The following is a 21,512-nucleotide window of genomic DNA, read 5'->3' on the forward strand; positions in this document are numbered from 1 at the left end:
CCTGGCACTGGGTATGCAGTGAAGACAATGTTGAGAAAATGTCCTTTACCAAAGTCCTGGGTCAGATATCAGGAACTCTGGCTAATGTGCCTGTATCAACAAGACTTCTCCTAGCCCTTATTGTATCCAATTACACAGTCATTGGGCTGCTTTTTAGTAACCACTCACTGGGATTTAGGCCATTCCTTGCATCGGCTCATTTTATGATCCTAGGCACCTGCTTTACAATATACCCTTTTAGGCTCTCAGGTGGGGATCTGCCAGGTGACAGCTGGCTTTAGGAAATTAATTATGTCTACCTGGACCTGGATTCTAGCCTAGACTATTTGAAGTTGTTTGACTTTAGGCAAGAAATGGACCTCGGTTTCCCAGAAATGGTTTTGTTTGATTTCTCTTTCCTTCTCTGGGAATAAAAGCAGTCTCAAACACCCAAAGCTTTCAGATATTATCTTTTAAAGTAAGTAATTAGAAAATGTGCCATCAGTTAAGTATACATATTTCAGATGTGTAGCTATATTAGAAAACAAATTATACCTCTTTATAAGCGAGAACTGAAAATGGTATCTTGAAATTAGAAAGGAGTTTTTTTTTGTTTTTGTTTTTGTTTTGTCTTTGCATGTAAAGTAGCTCATTTTAAGGGGAAATTCTCCAGTGGCTCCCATCATAGCATAAAAGTCAAAGCTGGGCAGGCTCAGTGGCTCACACCTGTAATCCCAGCACTTTGGGAGGCCAAGGCCGGTAGATCAAGAGATCAGGACTTCAAGACCAGCCTGGCCAATATAGTGAAACCCTGTCTTTGCTAAAACCCAAACCAAAATTAGCCGGGTGTGGTTGTGCACGCCTGTAGTCCCAGTTACTTGGGAAGCTGAGGCAGGAGAATCGCTTAAACCCTGGAGGCAGAGGTTGCAGTGAGCCGAGATTGCACCACTGCACTCCAGCCCAGGCGATGGAGCAAGACAAAGCCCTTTTCATGACCTACAAGGCCTTAGAAGATCTGGCTTCTGGTTCCTAACCTCAGCTCCAAGCATGATCTCCTTTGCTCACACTGCTCCCATCACACAGAACTTCTTATGCCCCTTGAACACTTCAGCTACCTTTGCACATGATGTCCCCTCAGCCCAGCACCCTCTTCTTTTCAATAGCCTCATGGTGGCTTCCTTACATCCTTCATTTCTCTGCTCAGAGGTAAGCTTTTAGAGAGGCCTTCCCAGACCATTCTACATAAGAGCGTATATCCTCACCTCCACTGACACTCATCATGCCCCTGGCCTGCTATAACTCATCGCCCTCTGTTGCACTATGTGTTTGTCTGTCTACCATTTATCTCCCTACTGGAATGACTGCTCCCCGAGGGAGGGGCTTTGTCTCTTTAGCTCACTGCTCTATCTTAGCTCTTACAACACTACCTAGCTCACAGTAGAAATAAAATATTTTTTGAATGAGTGAATTAGTGAGCAAATGTAAGACATGGATAATAAAGCAGTGTTTTCCCCCTCGGGAAACTTGGTGAGTTTTGTGAGATGAGAGCATAGGGTACATATTGGGGTGTGCTGGACAATTTCTAACATGGCTCCGTGTTTTCACCTCCTGGTATTCATGCCTTGTGTAGTCCTTCCCCCTAGAGTGTGGGCTAGCTGGGGCCACATTCTAATATAATGAATATAATGCAGCAAAGGTGGTGGGATGTGGTTGCAGAAGACCAATTTCCCTCTTGCTTGCCTTCTCTCTCTTGCTCTTCCTGCTCTGATGAAGCCAGCTGCCAAGTGTGAGCTGCCTTATGGAGAAGCGCATGTGTGGCCCCTTAAGAGTAGCCTCCAGCCAATATCCAGGGAGGAAACAATCCTTCCCCAGTGAGCTTTGAGATGAAGGCAGCCCCAGCTGACATCTTGATTGCAGCCTTGGAAGAGACCCTCCTAAGTCAGAGGACCATGTAAACCCTCCCTGGATTCTTGACCCACAGAAACTATGGGATAATAAGTGTTGTTTTAGGTCACTAAGTTTTAGAGTAACTTGTTATGCAGCAATAGCTATCCAATACATGGCATATGGTGGAAGATAAGGCTGGAAAGACAGTTCACATCTACTTGGTGGAGAGCCTTGAATGGGGTGTGAAGGAGTAGTAGGCAGAATAATGCCAGTGCTGGCATCCCGCCAAATGCTCATGCCTAATCCCTGGAACTTGTGAACATGTTACGTGGGTTATATGGCCAGGAAGAATTAAAGATGCAGACGGAATTAAAGTGGCTAATGAACTGACTTTAAGAGAGGAAGATTAGCTTGTATCATCTGGGTGGGTCCAATGTCTTCACAGAGGTCCTTGTTAGTGGCAGAGAAAGGCAAGAGAATTAGAGTCAGAAAAGCAAATGTGATGTTGGAGGCAGAAGTCAGAATGATGGAATTGCTGGCTTTGAAGTTAGACAGGGGCCATGAGCCATGCAATGTGGGTAGCTTCCAGAATCTGGAAAAGGCAAGGGAATGGATTCTTCTCTAGAAGCTCTGTTACTAGGGCAGCCCTAGCAAAATAGCTGGGAAGTCTTATTTTCTTAAACAGCTTTTTCCCCTTGGTCTTTTTATCTAAAGGTGCCACTAGTTATAGAGCTCTAGATCTTCCAGGATGCTGCAGAACTTCGTGATCCCTTGCCAAACACCAGAGGAAGAAAACAATTTTCTTTTAAGGGAAAAGAATCTCGTATTATAATGACATGTCAATGATCTAAAGGTAACTAGGGGTTGCCGGTTCTGGTTTGCACCTGTCTCATGCAGCCTGTCCCTGTCCCATGCAGCCTGTCCCTGCCCCATGCAGCATGGGACTAGTTACTTTTAGGTAATTAACATATCATTATAATACTAGATTCCTTTCCTTCAAAGAAAATTGTTGCCATGTTGTGTACATATGATGTAGGAAGAAGTATGTCTGGGGGTTGCGCCTGCGTGTTCGGAACTCCACCCTCGGGCTGCTTACATTCCTCCCTGCCCCATGTCTAACTCTTGAAAATTCCCCTGCTGCCTACTGCTTAAGGAGAAGGCACCTTCAGAGAGAAGCTCCCCTTCTCCATTCCCTGGCCAGTGAGTATGACCTGATTGCTTTTGTCCAATTGCATGTTCTTTCTTTGTGACCCATAACAAATAGGGTAAGAACTTGGTTTACTGGTGCCACCTCTAGAAGAAACACAGCTCTTTTGAAACCTTGATTTTAGCCCAGTGAGACTTCTGACCTCTAGAACTGAGAGATGACAAATTTGTCTTAAGTAACAAAATTTGTGGTAATCTGTTACAGAAACAATAAGAATCTAATACAGGACTATGAGTCCGATATGGTGCTGACTTTGGGTTCTAGAGCCTGCTCCTGATCATCCTGAGATGATCCACACACCCTTGGCCTGCCAGCTCTAACCACTCACTTCCTTGTGTTAAAAATTGCCATTTACAGCCAGGGCTGCTGCAAGACTGATCGTGACACAATTGTAGCAGTTAGTAAATCCCAGAACAGGAACCACACAGGCCATACATTTCTTAATAGAGGCATTTTGACATTCCTTGGTTAACTATTGACTGGGATTGTGTGTTCACTTATTTCCTTGTTTCTCCTGTGCCTAATATTTGGATATTAAAGCACTCAGACTCTCTCTGGACATAAGTAAGGTTTATTTGTGGTGATTATTCTTTGCTGTGGCAGCAGAAGCAAGTTTCTCTCTTTAGGCTCAGTTCAGGTTCTGTAATAGTCTCAAGCTGTAGTAGCTTCTTGTTGGGCAAGTGTGGTCTGAACTATCTTTCTTTCTTTCTTTCTCTCTCTCTCTTTCTTCTTTCTTTCTTTCTTTCTTTCTTTCTTTCTTTCTTTCTTTCTTTCTCTCTCTCTCTCTTTCTTCTTTCTTTCTCTCTCTTTCTTTCTTTCTTTCTCTCTCTCTCTCACTTTCTTTCTCTCTCTCTCTCTTTCTTTTTTTCTTCTTTCTTTCTTTCTTTTCTTTTTGACAGAGTCTGGCTCTGTCACCCAGGTTGGGATACAATTGTGTGATCTTAGTTCACTGCAACCTCTGCCTGTAATCCCAGCTACTTGGGAGGCTGAGGCAGAAGAATCACTTGAACCCGGGAGGTGGAGGTTGTAGTGAGTCGAGATGAGATGGTACCACTGCACTCCAGCCTGGAGACAGAGTGAGATTCCATGTCAAAAAAAAAAAAAAAAAAGTGACTTCTTAGCATGACAAAGATTGATTAGAAAAATAAAAAATAGAAAAAAAGGAAAAAAATGAATTCTGTGGAAATGAAGATTGGAAGTGATTTTTTTTTTGCACGTGCATTTTGATATGAATATTGGGGTGATTTTATGGGGAAATAAAGGGAAAATAAACCTAAAAGAAAAACAAGTAGGACCCCAGGGGAGACAGCTGGAGGCAGGGGATGAAACTGTTTCTCAAACTGTGGTCAGACCTTTTATGTATGTGCCTCACTTTCCCCTTCTGAGCAACATGTTTCTTTCTACCCACTACGCATATGAAGTCAGTGTGACCACTGGGTTCCTCTCTTGCATCTGGGCCTCAGAGAGCTCAGTCTCCTGCAGAGTTTCCGCTTGATCTCGCTGGTTGCTGCTGCAATGTTAGACCTAAAACCTTATCACCGTTTTACCCAGTTGCCCAATGCCACTTGGTTAATAGGAGAACCCTGAGTAGAACCCCGCTTATTAGACACGTGGGCTTTCCTCTAATACATTTTAAAATCCTCTAAGAATGAACTAATTAGAACATGCTCTTTTGTATGGTGGTTAATCTTTTATTGAACATGTAGAGAGAGAAGGGGAGGTTATGAACTCTCCTACTGGTACTGGGATAAATGAAGAAGAAGGCATAAGGCCAGTTGGCATGGAACTCCACTGCAAATGGACTTCATCCAGCTGAGGAAAGTTTGGGCTTATTAGTATGTCCTCCAGCGAACCTCCAGGTTTTCTCCATTATGGACAACGTAACTTCCAACTCCTGAAAACGAAGAGGAAAGAGACCTGGGTCAAATGATTTGACCACTAAATCACCAAATAATGGATGTCATCTCTTCTAACGCCTTGGCCCAATCACCACGAAGGCTCACAGCCCTCTCCATGCTTTGGGCATTTTTGGCACGAGTCTTTTTGGCATGTCTCACCCTTACCTTGGCTCAGTGGTTTGCCTCCACTCAGAAGTTCCCAGTAGGTTCTGTCATCATTGCTGGCCCATAAACCCTGAACAGAGGTGATGTAGGGCCCCCATTGGCTCTCCTCCATTGTGAAGCTGTGGGCAACAGCAAATACGTTACTGGAACTTAGAATTGTCAAAGGAAACCCTCAATGATCATTTCTCAAACTTTAATGTACCTGACAATCACTCGATGATATAAAAAAATGCAGATTTCCTGGCCTTATCCATAGACACTTTAATTTTAGATATGAGGTGGGGGTCAGGAATCTTCATGTTTTATAAACACTCCAGATGATTCTAATGCAGACAGTCCACACTCCATGCTAAATTAGAGAAATGGTGCTCATGGTTTCTGCTTCTCCCCCGCCCTTCACCTGCTATGGTAGATACTTTTCAGACCACAGCTTCAACCTTCCACCCCAAGATAGTATGAGCTGAAGATACTGATTCAGTAGAAGAACTTGTTAATCTCATGTCTTGGAGGTACCATAAGTTAGTGAGTTTTCCCTTAGGAAAGAGGAACAGGAAAGGATAATTTGATATTTCATACTGTGTTTTCTAAAATGCGACATGGTCAATATCTGTTTTATATTTCTTAGTCATTTTCTACCTTCCTTAAAGCCCTCGAGGGTATCCTTTATAATATATATTATATTATTATTCTGATTTTCTTTATAGCATCCCACGCTATGTTGTTAGACACAATAAATAACTGTCAACTAGAGTTAAGGAGCCAAATAAATCATACTTTTTTTCAGAGGCAAAGCCATCATTTTAATTTTAATACTTGACCTCCTTGGCAGTAACTTTAACTTAGGGATCTATGAATTTTCTGAAAGCAAGGGCAGGGAGAAGCTTCAGGGCATCTGTGAAACTCCCAATTTAAATGCCAAATTTGGCAGTGGCTCATGCCTGTAATCTCAGCACTTTGGGAGGCTGAGGTGGGCAGATCTCTTGAGCCCAGGAGTTCAAGACCAACCTGGACAACATAGTAAGACTTGTCTCTAAAATAAGTAAACAAATAAATGCCAATTTTTGTTTGTATGTTCATTTTTTTCTGGGGTGAACAGTCATTGCATTCATCTGATTTTCAAAGGGGTCAGTGATTCAAGAAGAGTTAAGAACCACTGTTCTAGATCTCAAATGTTTGACTTTAGAAGTTATATTTATTGAAAAACTTTTACTGAAATAAGAGAGAACCTTGAGACAAATTAATCTATTAAGTGAATATTAATTTACTACCTAATAGAAACAAGAAGATGAAATAGCTCACCTCCTATTTTAAACTCCTCCTGTGAGATGTAGATGGACAGCAAAGCTACTGACCCAGAGCGTTTTAAATATACTTTGTATTTAGGTGCAAAGGCATTCTTACTGCATCTTTAGAAATGACTGTAAACACCTTAGTCTCAAGTTAGGTAAAGACCTACCAAAATATGGTCTGATTTATTTCCTGAGCTTTCTCCATCACAGCGAGGAAGACAGAACCCTCTGGCACAGTGACATTGGCTGAATATGTTTCATTAATTCTCACAGAGTAATTGACTGAGATATTTGATTGTGACTCAGGAGGTGTCACAGTTACAGGCTCAGGAATGGAGATGTTGAAGTTACCTGAGAGAGACAGAAAAACCCAGAGCAATATTCAGAATAATAAACATGATACTAGAGTTTGCAGATCTACCTACTTAAGTCCTATCCAAGGACTCCTTGCCTTTATGCAGACATGGATTTACTATAAAGAACAATTATCATTACTCAAAGGGCAAATTTCTCATATGACTAAAGCCGAAACTAAGACCAAAACTCACCAGCTTGTGAATGTTGGCACTTGGCACAGCTCCCAGCTGTTGAAGCAATTCAGTTGCTCTAACTTCTGTTTCTCACAGAGGATCCTGACTTTTTTTTTTTTTTTTGCCTTGGTACAGAATACAATAATGCTTACCTTTTCTCCTTTTCAACTGCTTAACATTTATTGAAAACATATGAAGTGCCAGGCACTGTACTAATCATTTTAAACTGATTGTCTCATTCAATCTTTACAAAAACCTACATTAGATATTGTCCTTGTTCCCAATTTTTACATTAGAAAACTGAAGCTTAGAGGTTAAATATTTTGTCCAAGTTTCCTAAATCTGTAAGTGGCTGAACCAGGAGAGGGCAGAGATGTAAGAAAATGTCTCCTTTCCTTCTACCTGGTTGCAAAGTTATTTGTTTGAATAAGTAATGTATGCTACAATTTTCGCATACTGGCATATCCTTTCTACACAGATGTCTCATTTCCCTGAAGGATCACTCAAAATGGAAAGTCAGAGTCACGATACCAATCCTCTCTGCTTTGTTTAGGATGAGAATGATGCTCAGATTCTTCTATACCCAACAATCAGAAAATACGCCTTTGGAGATAGACATTATTTAATCAATCCGCCTTGTTAATGTTTGAACTAAGAAGGACATCTAGCACTCAGTTAAGAACAAATCCTCAGGTGGCTGTAATCCCTGATAACATTACGAAAACTGAATTCTCTCTGGTAACTATTATGTTTTGGAGGTTTATCTGGTCACTTTTGGTTTCTAAGGACACCTGAATCTCACATGCTTTGGGTGCTATGGTGAAAAGCAAAACAGTATGCTCTTTAATACTTGTACCTGAACCAGAGACACAAGAAGAGTCTCTGTTAACATCCAAGTAGGTCTTTCCCAACAGGGCAGGTAAGACCTGGGCTGCAGCAGTCGGAATACTGAATGCTCCTTGGGAAATTTTCATGAGCACTGCTTTCAGAGTTTCTTGGCAATTCCACTCATTTTCATTATAATAGTCTGATGATACAAAGAGGGCCTAATGAGGCAGGGCAACGGGAGGGGTGACGAGATAAAGAGAGACAGAGAGAATATGAGACGCTTCAAATAAGAACTAATTAAGTATTAATTGAACATTGACTACCTAGGAAGCACCTCAGAGAACTCAGATCCCTTTCCTATTATCCAGAAGCTTATAAACTAGTTTGGGCGGGGAGGTGAGAACTGTTTAATAACATAAGCTATAATAGTTCCAATGAGAGCAGACTTTGCCACATTATTTCTATATCCCAATACTGCGAAATACTGGTCATATAGGAGACACTCAATAAATATTAACAAACTATTGTAAAAAGAGATGCCAGAGGAATATCCTAAGGGATGCAGCTAGTGGCATGTCTCCTTCAAAAGAGGAGAGGAGCTCACACACATTTAATGAGGCAAAAAAAAGCCTCCTGAAGAAGGTGATATAACTCAAATACCTTGGAACGTGAGATGGAATTTAAATGCCAGCTGAGATGAGAGATGGGGAGCTCTGTACTCAAGAGGAACAACATGAACAAAGGTGTTAGGTAGGTGTGGCCAGGATGTGATCTGACAGTGATGAGAGTATCTGCATTTTAGCAAAGTTTCTCAGGGGATTTTTACTGGTTTAGGAGAACCAGTGTATAGGGAACATTGGAGGCAACTGTGGAAGAACAGGCTGGAGAAGGAAGTTGGGCTAGACTAGCAGATGCTTGAATTTTATGGTGAGGTGTCTGACATCATTTGTTGACAACAACAAGGAAGTAGCTGACATTATTTGATTGACAATGGGAGTCTAATAGTTCATTAAACAGAAACTCTCTGGGCAGCAGAATGTAAGCTCTATTGAAGGGGCAGAATTGTGAGGTAGTAAAGGTTAGGAGGGTATTGGGGTGAGCAAGACAGGAACTAAAGTGGGTTGGACTTGAACATGCTCTGTAGTTTCTCAGGGATGGATGGTTCCTGTTTTCATCTTTTCTTGGAGGTTCTTAAGCTAACCAAGTGATCCACAAGCATTTGTGGGATATTAAGAAAAAATAAAAACTGGTCATAGTAATCTCCTCTTAAGACACATCAATAAATGTTATTCACATACATAACGATAAATTAAATGTTATTAATATTTAAAAATACCCAGCAATGTCGTGTAGACAAGTAGCTCTTGATCATACTGTGAATCTGTGTCAACTGTAGGGCTTTTAAACAAGAGCAAGGCGCAGGCTCCACCTCTAAATTTCTGTACTACCTGGCTGATGTGGGCCTAGGTTTTAGTGTTTTCTAAGAGCTCTTTCAGGTGATTCAAACGTGCAAACAAAATGGGAAACCAGTTATATATTCAGTTCAAACTTAGTAAGGCAACAGCAACATAAATAGTAACAACAACAATACAGATAACCTCGTGACTGGACCCATGCTTACACCTCCAGCCTCCTGCTATGTTTCCCAAGGACTATGTGCTGGCCATGCTGAACACCTTGACCTTAAAATGCCTAACAGGGGGAAGGACGCAGCAAACCACCAAGGCACATGTATATCTATGTAACAAACCTGCATGTTCTGCACGTGTAACCCAGAATGTAAAGTATAATAATAAAAAAATGCCTAATTTTTTGTGCTTTTGGGTCTTTGTCCTTGCTGTCATCTCTCCCTTGAAAGTCCTCTCACCCTGAGTCAGCCTGGAAAACACCTGTTCATACTGAGAATGCAGTAATTTTTTTTTTTCTGTAAACCTTCCTCGATTGCTTCTAATAGCTTCCCCTTAGAGTTTGTAAATCAGTGGATGAATGAGTGCAGAAATGAAGTCTCAGACCTCAAGGAGCGTAGGCATGACAGGGTAGGTGCTGAGTGTCAGTTTTGAGAACAACTGCCCAGGTCCCATCCCAATCTGCACCATTTCCTGGTTTTGTGAGATTAGGTAAATTACTGACACAGTTACTGTGACTCATGCTTCTAGTTTAGAAATGGAGATAATGTGGTAGTTCCCTCTTATCAGCGGGAGATACATTCCAAGACCTGCAGTGGATGTCTGAAACCGTGGATAGTACCAAGCCTTAAATATACTATGTTTTTTCCTATATATCTACACCTATCATAAAGTTCAGTTTACAAATTAGGGACGGTAAGAGATTAACAACAACATAAATAATAACATAGAACAATTATAATAATATACCACAGCACCGTTACTCTTGTGCTTTGGGGCGATTATTAAGTAAATAAGCGTTACTTGACCACACACCCTTCAACGTTGGGACAGTTGATAAGATAACGGGCTACTAAGTTATTAACAAGCATAGATGGAGAGAGGAATCACTTCCTGGGTGGAACAGAGCCGGAAGGTGCAATATTTTATCACACTACTCAGAATTATGCACAATTTAAAACTTAGGAATTGTTTATTTCTGAAATTTTCCATTTAGTGTTTTCAGATCTTGGATGACCTTGGGATACTGAAACTGTGGAAAGTGAAACTGTGGATAAGGGGGGACTACGGTGTGTGTGAAAGTGTAAAACTACATGTGATAGAACAACAGGGTAGATTGTGTAGACTCTAGAGTTTCTTAGAGAAATTGTAGTTAGGAAAAGTTTCTAGAAGCATTGGTTATGGAGAAGTAAAGCCGAAGATGAGAAGAGTACATGTCAAGCAGGGGAGGGGAATCATATGAGCAAAATCAGTTAGTATAGGAACCGCAGAATGGATAATAAGATCTTAGGAGGCCAATAAGAAAGGGTAAAGATACTGGCCGGATGCAGTGGTTCATGCCTGTAATCCCAACACTCTGAAAGGCCGAGGTGGGTGGATTACCTGAGGTCAGGAGTTTGAGACCAGCCTGGCCAATATGGTGAAACCCCATCTCTACTAAAAATAGAAAAAACTAGCAGGGCAATGGTGGTGGGTGCCTGTAATCTCAGCTACTCAAGAGGCTGAGGCGGGAGAATCACTTAACCTCAGGAGGTGGAGGTTGCAGTGAGCCGAGATCACACCATTGCGCTCCAGCCTGGGCAACAAGAGTGAAACTCCATCTCAAAAAAAAAAAAAAAATATATATATATATATATATATATATATACTGCATTCTTCCAGAGAAGACTCCCTTCTCTGCCTCCTGTTTCACCCTTTGACTTACCTGCATGGCGTCTCCTGTACTAAATGTGTTTCCAATGAGACCATTTCTTTTTTTCTTAGACAGAATCTTGTCTACCAGTGACTTTGTATAGTTACTGATCTTCATCAGATCCCCTCCATCTGCTTTGACCTGCCCATTTATTAGACTCCTTTTCACACAGGTCAGAGCCAGGACAGCCATTGCACCAGTATCTGTCAGGAAACAAAACATTGTTGGTAGGGGACCAACCATCTTAGTTTGTCCTGGGCTGAGAGGTTTCCTGGGATGTGAGATTTTCCTGGGATGTTGTGCTAAAAGAAAAACAGATTTAGAAAAACTGGGATGGTTGGTCATGCTAATTGATGAAGAAAGATTTCAAGATATAGTAATCATCTCTCCAGCACTAACCACTCAAATATTTATAGATTTCTTAACAATGTTTGGTTGCTATGTACTCCATACTTCATACCTCATACTGTAGTGTGATGGGTTTCCCACCAGGTTATTTAAGTGAGTATGTCTGCTGCCTGAACTTTGAAGCCAAGGCCATGGTGCTGAACTGAGGAACAGGTGTCTCTAAGAATCCAAACATCCTGGAAAGCATCTAAGAACTTGCCAAGGCAAAGAGACCCATCACACATACATAGCAGGTAAAGAGCCAGGAAATTACCTTAAAAGCAGTGTATAGATGGGATGTAGCACAGATATCTAAAGCTGTCTTGCTGCCATGAGGAGTGTTTTTTTTTTTCTGAGATGGAGTCTGTCTCTTGCTGTGCAGGTTAGAGTGCAGTGGTCTGATCTCTCCTCACTGCAAACTCTGCCTCCTGGGTTCAAGCGATTCTCCTGCCTCAGCCTCCAATTCTCCTGCCTCAGCCTCCTAAGTAGCTGGATTTATAGGCGTGAGCCACCAGGCCCAGCTAATTTTGTATTTTCAGTAGATACGGGGTTTCACTATGTTGGCCAGACTGGTCTTGAACTCCTGACCTCAGGTGATCTGCCTGCTTTGGCCTCCCAAAGTGCTAGGATTACAGGTGTGAGCCACTGCGCCCTGCCTTTTTTTTTTTTTTAAATACAATTCTGGGTTTTTCTCATTACACATACCTTAGTCACAAACACCTATGGATTTGTAGCTGCATACACATGGACAGTATTTCACTTTTACACATTGGTTGCTCTCATCTTTTCCATCTTTCTCCAATCTTGTAGCCATGTCAGCCGAGGAATTGAGAAAATTTGGGACAATGCACCAAAGAAACTTTGTCTTTGTAAACCTCTCAAAGGTTTCATTAGACTGATTAGAAAATAGTACTTAACAGAGTTATTGCCCAGTAAACCTCTTTAAAAAAGAGAATGAGGCAAGAGATTGGAAGAAGGAAAGATAAGGACTCATTTTCTGGCTTGATACTTGGTCCCTCCTGTGTTCTTTAGCATGGGACCTTCCCTCCCTCATGGGAAAAGAAGTCTGAGGAATCTCACAATTCTCCTTACTATCCAGAAATACTAAATGGTGACTTGCTTTGAATTTGAATTTGGAGAAAGATGAACTTGTGTGTCTGGATCCATAGAGGCTAAGCACCTATGCTAGCTGTCTAAAGACTTCTTTTTGGATGTTAAAGCTGACGCAGTGGGAAATTTCCAGTTTATTTCCCAAGGTGAAATATACTTTATTGATGATAATATTGGACTTTGTCACTGGAGAGCTGGTGTTGTTCAAGACAATATTGGTATTCAAATTGTCTCAATAAGCCAGAGAAAGAGGCAGTGATAAGATAAACGAATTCCATTGCACTTTCCTTTTCTAAAACTTAACATTTCTAAAATGTTTCATGTAAATATTCTCATGCTTTATCCTCATTTTACAGTTAGAAAAATTAAGACCAAGAGTTAACATTCTTTGTTTATATAACTCAAAGAAGAGCTGGAGCAGAAACCAGGTATTTCTAGTATACCACACATCTAGAAAGAGGCTTAAATGCCATCCATCATCCATTCTTCTCAAAAAGAAAATTCCCTTTTGAGGAGACTAGAGCAAAGACGGTAGAAAATAAAACCCAAGTGCTTACCGGTAGAAAAACACAAAGGGCAAGACCTACTGGTGACCATGTCCTCTGTACCAAAGGCATTGGGCTTAGTAACTCACCTACTGAAAACTGGCTACCAAAATAATAGTTTTTATTTTCGGGATTGAAGCGTTTGACAACTTCAGCGGTTGAGTAGTTGCCATCAAACAGACACAAGGCCAAAACATCCAGGCTGAGCTGGTAGTAGTTAGTCAGGGGATTGTCATTGTGTGTTTCTAGAAAAGAGAAGAAATACCTCCCTTACTCATGGAAGCAGTAATGGAGTACACATTTTCAATCTGTTTCTACTTACTCTATTTCCGTTTCTTGACATTTAAGGAAAAGTGGATAATAGAAGCATGAGGTCATGCATAGAATCAGAAAATCTGAGGAACATAAAGGCTTTTAAGGGCCACTTAATTCCACTCAACTTCTTTCATTTTATAACTGAGGGGACACAGCCTTAAAGAGATTAAGATGCTATCTAGATATCCAGGTGGTTCCAGAGCTAGGGCCAGAATACAGGTTTTCTACCTCCAAGACTCTTTCTATTGTGCTTTCAATAGCAAGGTGTTGAAACTGTTACGTAGAAACGCAGTTTGGAGGCCATCTCAAACGAAGATGGACTTAATGAAAAATAGAATAAATATTGGGTGGGAGCTGAAATAAAAACAATGCACCTCACTAGTGGCTCCCATGGCCAGTTTATTTTTCCCAGTGATAATGTGCTCTGGCCACCTTTAGCTCATACACTAGCATTGCATATTTTGGTACTTACGCCACTGTGTCCTGTGTTTTTAAGCTATTTCTGGTGTAATTTATCATTTGACTTAAAGCCAAGCTCCTGGAGGATTACAGAATGGAGTCGTGTGTGTGTGTGTGTGTGTGTGTGTGTGTGTGTGTGTGTGTCTTGCCATCATATGTAAAGTAGTACTTGACACAGGGTCAATGTTTAGCTAAACATATTTAAAAAGAAAATTCATAGAGCTCTCCACTTCAAATACACAAAATATACATTCTTGTCAATACCACATCACACCTACTCATAGGTTTATATGAAACATTGATTGGCCATTATTAATACCCTTTTTTTTTCAGAATAAAGCAATATTTCCGTTCACCCTCCCTCTTTCTCTTCCTCTTTCTTACTCATTTTTTTTCTTTCCTTCTCTCAAAAAAAAAAAAAAAAAAAAAAAAAGAAATCAACTTGTAAACCTCTAGATCCAGGTCGGCAATTTCTCTCTCATTGCTTGATTTCCTTCCCTCCCTTCCCTCCCTCCCTTCCTCTTTCTTTCCCTCCCCCCTTCCTCCCTTCCTTCCTTCATCCCTTCCTTCCTCCCTCCCTTCCTGCCTTCCTCCCTTCCTCCACCCCCCAAAAAAAAAAGAAAATTCAAGATGCATACTGAAAGGGAAAAGGAAAGTGCCCTGTAAAGATATAGTGAGATGAATGGGTTTACGAGGAGAAGGAAAGAGTGGAGGGAAACTTCATATAATCTGAATCAGTGGAGGATAAGGTAAGGTTCTCTATGGTCTCTAAATATTTGATTCTTACCCATATTTTTGATTTCTGCTTGGAACTTATTTTCTAGCTGGTCAATCAGGTGGTAATCATATATTAAGGTTTCCTCAGGGCTACGACATGCTCCCAAACCCAGTATAATCAAGGCAAGCTCTCCCGAGCTTAAATCTGACACTGAAAAGAAAAATATTCGAGCTTAACAAGGTACATGCTTGTGATTTTTTGGGCCTCCCGATTTCCTTGAGACTTACATTGCCTGTCACTTCTTTCTTCTGTTGCACTCTGTACAGTCTTGTTGCACTCTGACAGGGATAAATTCTGAGAAACTGGTTGTTAAGCGATTTTGTCACTGTGCAAACATCATAGAGCGTACTTACACAAATCTAGATGGTATAGCTGACTACACACCTAGACTATAGGTTACAGCTTGTTGCTCTCAGGCTGAAAACCAGCACAACATATTACCATCCTGAATACTAGAGACAATTATAGCCCAATAGTATTTGTGTATCTAAACATATCTAAGCACAGAAAAGTTACAGTAAAAATACACTATTAAAATCTTGTGGGACAGTTGTCGTATATCTTCATCATTATGTGACAGAAATATCATTCCTGTACTGATATTTGATTCCTCTCTTCTTTATCCTCAAAGCAGAGCCTTCTAGAGCAGTACTGTATAAATGCAAACTAGATCTTGGTCTTTTCATTTTGGAATCATGCAATCCTTATAAAAGTGAAAAAAGAGGAAAATCATTTTGGAATCATGCAATCCTTATAAAAGTGAACAAAGGGGAAACATAAACAACATCTTGGGATTTTTTTCTCTCTTTGTGGTGCCAGCTTGCTCAGATAGTAGTACTTGATTTTTTAATATTCTGCCTCATAGAGTATCAAAACTTTCCGGCTTCTCATATTCTTATACTAATATTATGAGGTAGATAAGAGTGGCTTCATTTCCCCTTATGCTAGTTAGAAAACCGAGGCTCAGTATTAACATGACTGGTTCAAGGCCAACTCACACCTAGTCCAAATCTGGTTTGCTCCATGGTTGCTTTGCCGTCACCAGCTTTCTTAGTTGTGATCTGTATTCCCGTGTGGTTGTGAACTAAGCTAGCTTATATAACAGCATTAATGGATAAGAATCAATAGCTTTTGTTTGTTGCTTCTTGAAGAAAAATTATTATTACTATTTTCAGTTTTTTAAAGTTGTACTTTAGGTTCTAGGGTACATGTGCAGATCATGCAGGATTGTTGGCTAGGTACACACAGGGTAAGGTGGTTTGCTGCCTTCATCCCTCAGTCACCCATATCTGGTATTTCTCCCCTCATTATCCCTCTCCACCCTCCCACCCCCACTGTCCCTCCCCTAGCCCCCACCCAACGGTCCGCAGTATGTGATGCTCTCCTCCCTGTGTCCACCTGTTCTAATTGTTGAACACCGGCCTATGAGTGAGAACATGTGGTGTTCGGTTTTCTGTTCTTGTGTCAGTTTGCTGAGAATGATGGTTTCCAGATTCATCCATGTCCTTATGAAGGACATGAACTCATACTTTTTTATGACTCTGTAGTATTCCATGGTGTATATGTGCCACATTTTCTTTATCTAGTCTATCGTTGATGGACATTTGGGATGGTTCCAGGTCTTTGCTATTGTAAACAGTGCCTCAATGAACATTCGTGTGCATGTGTCTTTATAATAGAACAATTTATAATTCTTTGGGTATATACCAGTAATGGGATGGCTGAGTCAAATGGTATTTCTATTTCTAGGCCCTTGAGGAATCGCCACACTGTCTTCCACAATGGTTGAACTAATTGCATTCCCACCAACTGTGTAAAAGTGTTCCTATTTCTTTACATCCTCTCCAGCATCTGTTGTCTCCAGATTTTTTAATGATCGCCATTCTAACTGGCGTGAGATGGTATCTCAATGTGGTTTTGATTTGCATTTCTCTAATGACCAGTGATGATGAGCATTTTTTATATGTTTGTTGGCCTTATATATGTCTTCTTTTGTAAAGTGTCCTTCACCCACTTTTGAATGGGCTTGTTTGTTTTTTCTTGTATGTCTGAGTTATTTGTAGATTCTGGATATTAGCCCTTTGTCAGATGCATAGATTACAAAAATTTTTTCCCATTCTGTTGGTTGCTGTTCACTCTAATGATTGTTTACTTTGCATTACAGAAGCTCTGGAGTTTAATTAGATTGCATTTGTCTATTTTGGCTTTTGTTGCCATTGCTTTTGGTGTTTTAGCCATAAAGTCCTTGCCTATGCCTATGTCCTGAATGGTTTTGCCTAGGTTTTCTTCTAGGGTTTTTATGGTGTTAGGTCTTATGTTTAGATCTTTAATCCATCTGGAATTAATTTTAGTATAAGGTGTCAGGAAGGGGTCCAGTGTCTGCTTTCTGCTCATTGCTAGCCAGTTTTCCCAACACCATTTATTAAACAGGGAGTCCTTTCCCCATTGCTTGTTTTTCTCAGGTTTGCCGAAGATCAGATGATTGTAGATGTGTGGTGTTGCTTCTGAGGTCTCCGTTCTGTTCCACTGGTCTATGTTTCTCTTTTGGTACCAGTACCATGCTGTTTTGATTACTATGGACTTGTAGTATAGTTTGAAGTCAGGCAGCATGATGCCTCCAGCTTTGTTCTTTTTGCTTAGGATTGTTTTGGCTCTTGCACTCTCCCAAGACTAAACTGGGAAGAAGTTGAGTCCCTGAATAGACCAATAACAAGGGCTGAAGTTGAGGCAGCAATTAATAGCCTACCAACTGAAAAAAGTCCAGGTCCAGATGGGTTTATGGCCGAATTCTACCAGACATACAAAGAGGAGCTGGTACCATTCCTTCTGAAATTATTCCAAACAACACAAAAAGAGGCAATCCTCCCCAACTCATTTTAGGAGACCAACATCATCCTAATACCAAAACCGGGCAGAGACACAACTAAAAAAGAAAGCTTCAGGCCATTATCCATGATGAACATTGACACAAAAATCTTCAATAAAATACTGGCAAACAGAATGCAACAGCAAATCAAAAAGCTTATTCATCATGATCAAGTAGGCTTCATCCTGGGGATGCAAGGCTGCTTTAACATACGCAAGTCTATAAATGTAATCCATCACATAAACAGAACCAAAGACAAAAACCACATGATTATCTCAATAGATACAGAGAAGGCCTTTGGCAAAATTCAACAGCCCTTTATGCTAAAAACTCTCAATAAACTAGGTATTGATGGTATGTATCACAAAATAATAAAAGTTATTTATAACAAACCCACAGCCAATATCATACTGAGGAGGCAAAAGCTGGAAGCATTCCCTTTGAAATCTGGCACAAGGATGCCCTCTCTCACCACTCCTATTCAATGTAGTATTTGAAGCCCTAGCCAGAACAATCAGGCAAGAAAAAGAAATAAAGGATATTTAATTAGGAAAAGAGGAAGCCAAATTGTCTCTATTTGCATACGATTGTATATTTAGAAGACCCCATTGTCTCAGCCCAAAATCTCCTGAAACTGATAAGCAACTTCAGCATAGTCTCAGGATACAAAATCAATGTGCAGAAATCACAAGCATTCCTATACATCAATAACAGACAGAGAGCCAAATCAAAAGTGAATTCCCATTCACAATTGCTACAAAGAGAATAAAATACCTAGGAATACAACTAACAAAGGATGTAAAAGACCTCTTCAAGGAGAACTACAAACCACTGCTCAATGAAATAAGGGAGGACACAAACAGATGGAAAAACATTTCATGCTCATGGTTGGGAAGACTCAACATCATGAAAATGGCCATACTGCCCAAAGTAATTTATGGATTCAGTGCCATCCCCATCAAGCTAATGACCTTCTTCACAGAACTGGAAAAAAACACTTCAAACTTCAAATGGAAGAAAACTTATTTTTAAGACCAAAATAAGCAAGACCTTGCTCTAGGGTGAGTGGCGTGGGCATGTATTTTGGGCATGTTTCTGTTACCTCAAGTTTGGTACCATTAGAATGGATGTAGCAGGGATACTTTGGACGCATCATTTTTAGGATTAGTTGCAGATAATATTTTTTAAGATTCTCTGTAAATCTTCCAGAGAATACAGAAACTTACCTCTCATTTTCACATTGTATTTGATTTGTTTGATCATCTCTTGCCTCAGGCTTTGGTTCTGGATTCCAACAAGTTTGAGGGACAACAGGACATTGGCAGTGCTGGGTCCCCTGGTATACTTTGAATGGATCATTGTATTCAACAGAGGGGTTATGTCATTTTTTTCACTTACCTCTGTGGCAGAGGAGGAAGAAATAAGAAACACATATTCAGAAAATAGTAAGACTTAGAACAGTCGTATAAACTGTTAGCAGTTGTATAAAATATTTAGTAACAGGTATGGCACAGATGTAAACCAATCCAGTGGCGCTGACTGTGTTGGTGGAATAATACAAAGGTGGCTCTTGAACCATGCTCCCATGCCAGACATGACTCCTTTAACCACTAGCATGAAAATGTTTTAATATTTTAACAACTGGTACAGCCTTACCATTGTGTACTGGCAGACTCCTTGCCTGGGATATCTAGCATCATTCCCTAATTTCATATATGACGCTTAGAGAGAGTGTCCTTAAAGAAACCTCCATAATTGGAGGCTTAGCTGAAACTAGACTGCATGTCTTCTGATTCTTAGTCAGCTGGACTTTCTACTTCCTGGATTCAGTTCTTTCCTTCTCCATCTTCTAAATCAATTGGGCTAATGCTGAAAAAATGCAGGTACAAATTCTGTTATATTGGTGATTGACCCCAAACCTTCATTGTCTGATTGCCCAGATGGCTGGGCATCAAGATCATTATTCAGCATTATGCAGCCTTTGAAAAAGCCTCCAGTTTTAGTCTACAATATGCCCCAATTCCAGAGATGGAGAGAAGTCACATTATACTGTGGAAGTAGGAGAATCTGGAGCTCCCAAAGAAATAGAGGTGAATAAAAAGAGTTACTGTTAAAAACACAGAACAGTTTCTCAATATGTTTTTCCATAATCTTGAGGGGTAGCCCCAGATCCTACCCTTCTCCATATTATCTAACGGATTAGTAGGGGAGTGAGAAGAACATGAGCTTTGGATTCATATTTTGGCCACACTCTGTGCTCCTTAATTTATGACTGTGAATAATAAGTTACGTAGCTTGTTTTACCCTTAGTTTTCTCATCTAAAAATTGTGGCTGTTAACACCTACCTTACAGATATTGGTCAATAAACCACTGAATTAACTGTAAAATGCTGCACATATTATTATTTGTAACTCAACTGGAGTTTTTATCGCTATACTTGAGAATCAAGGAAATGTAATTTCCCTTGCCCAGTTTTCTTCGCTTTAAAAGGAAGAGTCAAGAAGATCTGAATGCAGTAATTGTAGAAAGGTCATGATGTGTTGCAGACACAATGGACCAATTGAGTCAATTCTCTGAGATTTTGTGGACGCATCCAGCTCAGCAGATTTTCTGGCCCTGAAACAGACTTTTTAGTTCCTGGTCAACAACTCAAATCAGCTTCCTTGACTGCTAAAGATAAATTCAATTATTATTATTGTTACTTAAAACAAATTGAACTCTAAAACCTACATAGCCATCCCCTATTCTTAGGATCCAACAAGGGAAATGTTAGGCCGAGAAGAAAAATTAGTCAGAAGAGTCTATGCTATAGCCTGTATGTATACAAGCCTGTCTTCTGTGGTGTTGTTCTCTTCTTACTGGTTACAGAGCACAGACTGTACCACCTAATCATCTTTGGGTTGAAGCTCAATTTTAGAGTAAAGTCTCACAAAAGAGAAGGCATGCACCTGAGAACTGCACCAGACAGACTTCAGGAGATAATTTGCTTCAATAGCCTCCCCTTATTATCCTTCATTTATGAAGAAAGCTAAAGAAATTCAGAAATGTTGGGTCATTCAGCGACTAAGGGAGCAAACTAAACATGAATCTAGTTTTTCTTTCTCTTGCTTTATTATTCTTTTACAGAACCACACAATCTCTGGGTATAACATCCAGGCAAGAGATGATGGAACTTTATCCCATGTCTCCTAAGAAAGAGTTGAAGGGATGTGGACATGCAACTTGGAACATCTAAACTCACTCATGATAAGACAGCAATCATCACTATTTGAAAGAGATTATTAGTTTTTTTCTGTGTAGTTACAAGGGGTTAACCCAGAAATCATGGATTGAATTTCAGAAAAAAAGATTGCATTTCAAAACAAAAAGATCACTTTCCATGATCTAGAAAAGTTTCTGGGAGCGTACATTTTCTGTCATTGGAAATTCACATGAATAAAAAGTTACTTGGCAGGGATGCTGTGCTAGAGAGGATCTGAGCATAGAAAGAGCAGTTAGGCAAGTTAACACACAATCTATAATTCCTCTTACAACAACATGCATTGTGGGACTTTCCTCACCATCTCCTGCCACCCTTGCCATCATTCATGGAGTCCAACCACATATGGAACGGGAATGGGATCTTTTCTCAGGTAACTCTATATAGAGTCTCTTGTCAACAGTCTTCAGCAGACTATCACTCGAGTAATTTTAGCTCAAAGTGTACTCACCACAGATCTCACATAGCTGGCTTGGAATGAGAGAAAACAGTAAGAGCCCCACTAGGGGCAGCTGGTGTGACTGCCTCATCTCTTCAACAGTGTACCGGAATGTTGAGGGATTGGCTATTTATTAGGTGATGGACAGAAGGTAATGAGAACTCCTCCTTCAGGTTGCCTCGGCTTCTTTTCACTCAAGCAAATATTGAGAAATGTTGGGAGGTGTGGTCAAGTGTATTTGTCCATCTAATG

General features: G+C 40.4%; 1 protein-coding gene across 1 annotated transcript; it reads right to left on the reverse strand.

Annotated features, from left to right (window-relative positions):
* Positions 1-4,749: 4,749 nt before the first annotated feature.
* On the reverse strand, positions 4,750-21,365 carry TCN1 (transcobalamin 1). The gene is made up of 9 exons (XM_002755392.7): positions 21,273-21,365; positions 18,788-18,961; positions 14,705-14,845; positions 13,233-13,388; positions 11,114-11,304; positions 7,812-8,001; positions 6,593-6,776; positions 5,137-5,255; positions 4,750-4,967 (listed from the first exon to the last, which is right to left on the reverse strand). Exons 1-9 carry the CDS (start codon positions 21,349-21,351, stop codon positions 4,906-4,908), a joined length of 1,296 nt encoding a protein of 431 aa, XP_002755438.3. The 5' UTR covers positions 21,352-21,365; the 3' UTR covers positions 4,750-4,905.
* Between the last annotated feature and the right edge of the window lie 147 nt (positions 21,366-21,512).

This window comes from Callithrix jacchus, chromosome 10 (genome assembly GCF_049354715.1).
Source record: "Callithrix jacchus isolate 240 chromosome 10, calJac240_pri, whole genome shotgun sequence".
Classification (NCBI taxonomy): Eukaryota; Metazoa; Chordata; class Mammalia; order Primates; family Cebidae; genus Callithrix; species Callithrix jacchus.